Genomic DNA, 4,783 nt, shown 5'->3' with positions numbered 1-4,783 from the left:
CAGAAAATGGATGGATGGTCTTTAGGTTAAAATGATTTGGTTCAGGTGGTAATAAAAATCATATATTTTGTTTACAAATATTACTAATAGTCATATTTTCTCGGCCTGCCACAGTCAAGACATAATGCAGTATATGATAAAACTATAGTAGAAAAAAAGTTGCATTAAGCTTTAACATCACATCTTCATTAAATATGTGTACATAAAGGGACAGTATCTGTGCAGGGGCTTCACTATTTCTTCATTAACTGGAGTTGAGGACACTGCAGTAGCAGCTTTGTCCCAGACGGTGTCACCTCAGTGCTTTGTGTTAAATTTACTTTTCTCTCGAGGGTGATTATGTTCAACTGTGGATGGTGAAACAATTGTCTCTTAAAGCTGCAGCACAGACGGCACGGGTGAGTGGGAGACGATCTGTGTGATTAGTTATGCCCATATAAACATACAAGGCTTAACCGCTCTGATGGCTGGTGAAGTTTAGGCTGTTTTGCCATGCAGCCTCCTCTATTTTGGTTTCCAATGCACACATTAGCGTTAATGTAAATGGGAACTGATGAAAGGCTTTTAAATTGTAAAAGAAATAACTTAAAATGCCCACAAATATGGGCCTAACGTTGACGGATACAGCCTTCAAACCAGTAAATACTCCACATATTCTAGGTGTTAAAGAGTTGGAAATCTTTATTATTGGTGCTTCTAAAAGAGAAAAGTCTAACACCTGAAAAAAGCTCAGTCCAGCAAGTGTTTTACAAGACTGTATTTTTGAGTTTTCTTTGCTGCGTTCAGCTTCTCCTGCCTCCCACGTCTTTGCTCTCCCGTCAGTGTAAGCCTACCAGCCATCTGCTTCTAACTTTTCTTTTTTTTTCTTCTTATGGGATTCTGCAGAAGAGTTTGGCTCAGGGCTACGAGGGAAGATTTACTTTACTTTCCCATGGCTATACTGATATTTACACTTCGGAGCCAATAGTTTGAAGAGCAACAGAACTCTTGAAACTGAAAATGAGATGATCAAAAATCAGCTTTGGATATCAAGTCATTGTGTAGTTAAGCACTAGCTCATCTTTATTTTAAGGCTTGAATATTTGATCCACATAATCTACAGTTAACTATAAATAACCAGGTTTATCTCCGGTCTTTTGAAGTCCCTGCCTCATAAACTTTCTCATGATTGGTTGGTGCATTTTGCAGAGGACCGCATAACTAAATTTACATCAAGCTGACAAGGGATTGTTGTCAAAGTATCAATAATACCTACTAAAAGCTCTTATTAACAGCAGCCCTAGTGTTTGAATTGAAGGTGCTACATTTGCAAACTGACTGTCTACATTTATGTTCAAAATCTAAGTCCCTACACCTAATGAATACTAAATGAAAACATTGAAATGATCACTTTAAACAGTATCAGTCCACATCGTAGTTTACACACAAGTCAAGGTCAGACAACAATCTCTTCAGTCTTGAAATGCATGTGAAAAACAAGCTGATAACTTCTCACTCTGCAACAGTTTATCAGATCCTTTCTTATCCGTGCAGCCGCTCAGAACAGCTGATAGAGAAAATCTAAATTCATCATATCTTTCTCCTGACTTTTGCTGCATCATCTCGTCGCCCTCTTTCTGCTGCCAACAGCATATTCTCCCCCCCGTGAGTGGGCATGAGAAGGACAGGACTACAGCTCTGCATCAGCATGTTGGTAGAGAGAGTTTCTGCTCTGTTTGTTTGTTTTCTGGATAAAAGTGATTACATATGTTTACACACAAATGGACTACACCATGACATTTCCTCACACCAAACACATCAAAACAGGAAGTTTTAGTCGCAACGTAAAGCATTTAGGTTCAGAAAAGGTTTTGCTTTTGCCCATCAAGCTGCTTACTTTAAAATTGACCAAAGTAAATATAAATCATGTGAATTTAATTTTTTTATATACTAAATTTATCTAATGGAAATAAAATAAATCCTGCTATTTTTATTATATTTTTTTAAACCAATCAGTTGGTGAGTTCAGGACCTTAGCAGGGCTCCCTGCTAAAATTCCTTCAGTTACATTTGAGTAGCCTTTTGATTAGCTATCGCGAGATTTGGTGTTCACAAGCGTCCACTTCAAAGACTGTTGGAAATATGACAATTGTGATTCCAAAATAAAATAAATAAATAAATAATCCGCTAATAAAGATTTTTTTTTTTAAATTATTATTGTATAACCTAAATCTAAACAACGGAGAGATAAAGAAAATATTTCAAATATAAATTTTCAAATGAAAAATTCAAATACTAATTAATTAATAAAAAAAAGATTTTTAGTTTACAAATAATTAAAAATGTTATATGTTTTTTATCTTTATATATTTATTGCCAAATGTTTCAGTAATTTATTACATCAGTATTGACTCCAGAAACATAATTTGCTTGAAATTTTATGCATTCCTCTTTCAAAGTTAGATAATTATTAGTGGACATATTCCTTTTGACAAGCAACACTACCACTGCATAAACTATACTATTTATTGTCAAAGCAAAAATCAGAATAAAAGCTACTGCAGCTGTGTTTTTACTCTGTATATGTTAATTGGTAGGTAAACTGTAAGGGTTTAGAGGTTTAATAAAATAAATAAATTAATTAATTAAAATGTAGGAGGAAATGTGGAGAAGGGATACAGAACCTGATAGAAAAATAATATTTTTAAATAATAATTGACTATATAAGTTGTGAGTAGTGAAGCCACAATAAAAATGACTAATGGATTTGCAGCTCCCGTCAGGTTAAACCTTATTATGTTTGTTTACAGTCTCTGACATTTTTGTAATTAAATTACATTATTTGTAAAAATGACACCCCTGAAGTCTAGAATTAGTTGAAATGGTAAAGGCTTCTGAAATAATATTGCATACAAGCCAAGCTTAATAAAAGCCTGGTGTGGCAACAGAGGAAATATTGTGTGTATTTCTTTCAAGTATACACAAATTAAATCATACAACATGGGGTTGTCAAGCTGTCATTTTAAAGTTCCTTACTTGGTAAAGGATGGTTACATGTTTAGCTTGTCCCAGACTGGTCCTTGTACCAAGTTATCAAAACACCAATAGCTTGTTTTTTTTTCCAATCATCTACCTGAACTCCAGTTAAAAGTTAAATTCATCAGATCTGACGCTTGGCTGAAAACAGTAACAAGAAAAAGGATTCAGGAACTATTACCACTTTGTACCAAATAACAAAAATCAAGTCCAAAAACAGAATTAAGGGTTAAAACTGCTTTTTTTTACACACTGAGTCATTGTGTTATTGCTCTAATAACTGGATTAAACACTTTCTTATTATTTAAAATAAACCATTCTATAACTCAATCATAGATTAAAGTCCTGCTGCTGAAATGTGAAGGTGAAAATGTTTTTGCTTATATCTTTGTGCATTCTGTTGCCTGAAGCTTTAGCTAAATCTCTCATGAACCACGGGACGAATTTCAACGAAACTCACAGATTGTATTCATTGGTTGCACATTTACAACTGATTAGCTTTCAGAACCAATCCAGTTCAAGATGGCTGCCACAGGCAACTGACCGTAGAAACCACATAAATGGCTATAACTCAGTCAGTTTTTTAAATATTGCACTAAAATTTGGTTTGCTAGTAGGTGAGAGTTATTTACAACACATACTCCAAGTGCTCCTCGCTGAGCAGAATCTACGCTTAAAACTTTGGCATTAGTTGTTGGTGTCATCCCTGTTTGTCTGTTAGCAAAATATCTCATAAACCACTGGACAGATTTTGATGAATCTTACAGAAAGTAGTCACTGGATGTACATCTAAAACTGACCGACTTTGGGAGTCTGTCTAATTTGAGATGGCCATCACAGCTAATGAATAGGATTTTACACATAAAAAGCTATAACTCTGTCAGTTTCACAAATATTGAGCTAAAATTTGACGTGGTAGTAGCTGAGAATCATTTGGTGTGGCATGAGATTGCACATAAGGATGAGGTTTGATCAAATGGTCTGCAATTCCATAATTTCTTCCGATCTTAGTCTAAAAGTCTGGCATTAAATATGGCGAGCAATATGCATTTTAAAATAGGTATGCTAGGCCTTTAATTTAAAGATGTGGTACAACTTAAATATTGAAACTATAATTTAAGAACAAGAATAGGTACACAAATCCCATCATTTAGGTCTATCGAGGATATTTTTGTAAATAGATCATCAGTCTGAGTGGGCAAGTTATTAAAAGATCCCATCTCATTAAACTTTAATGATAAACCTTTTTGAAATAAGTATTTAGTTCAGCTTATTAGGAGCAATGGGATTTTCCGTCCCTTAACACAGTGTTTGTGCCACCGCCATCTGTTCTGCGTGACGCATAGCGCGACACGCTGCGTCACGGCGCGCTCACTGCATCATTTACACACAGAGCTGTCGAAAATGCAAAGAGGGGAGCTGGACTTTACGAGGTGCACTTGAAGGCAACGAGATACACACACACACACACAGAGAGAGAGAGAGTTGTTCATCAGCGGTTTTTCCGTTTTCTGGCCGCTCTGTGTGCCTCCTCCTCTGTTGTGTCACTGGACAGAAAAAAAAGAGGAAGGAATATGGTTTCGTGTGACGCTCCTCCCGTTCGAGCGCTGCTGTAGCGGATCTGTGCAGACTGGAGGCTGGGGCTCGGTCCGAATAAAAGCCGCATCCGTACCGGAGACTCGCCGCCGTCCCTGGGACCGACAACCCTGCAGGAGCACTACCAGCACACCGGGAGACATAAATGGGTGAGAAGCCTTTTTTTTTTTTT

General features: G+C 36.4%; 1 protein-coding gene across 1 annotated transcript in view; it reads left to right on the top strand.

The window, feature by feature from the left end:
* Positions 1-4,515: 4,515 nt before the first annotated feature.
* The window catches only part of sh3kbp1 (SH3-domain kinase binding protein 1), a 35,024-nt gene continuing 34,756 nt past the window's right edge, over positions 4,516-4,783 (top strand). Inside the window, exon 1 of the mRNA XM_017414139.3 lies at positions 4,516-4,760. Within this exon, the coding sequence (XP_017269628.1) occupies positions 4,757-4,760 (4 nt within the window). The 5' untranslated portion in view covers positions 4,516-4,756. The remainder of the gene's footprint in view (positions 4,761-4,783) is intronic.

The sequence above is a fragment of the Kryptolebias marmoratus genome, linkage group LG21 (assembly GCF_001649575.2).
Source record: "Kryptolebias marmoratus isolate JLee-2015 linkage group LG21, ASM164957v2, whole genome shotgun sequence".
Lineage (NCBI taxonomy): Eukaryota > Metazoa > Chordata > Actinopteri > Cyprinodontiformes > Rivulidae > Kryptolebias > Kryptolebias marmoratus.
Note: the sequence above shows the minus strand (reverse complement) of the source record. Positions and strands in the feature narration are given on the sequence as shown.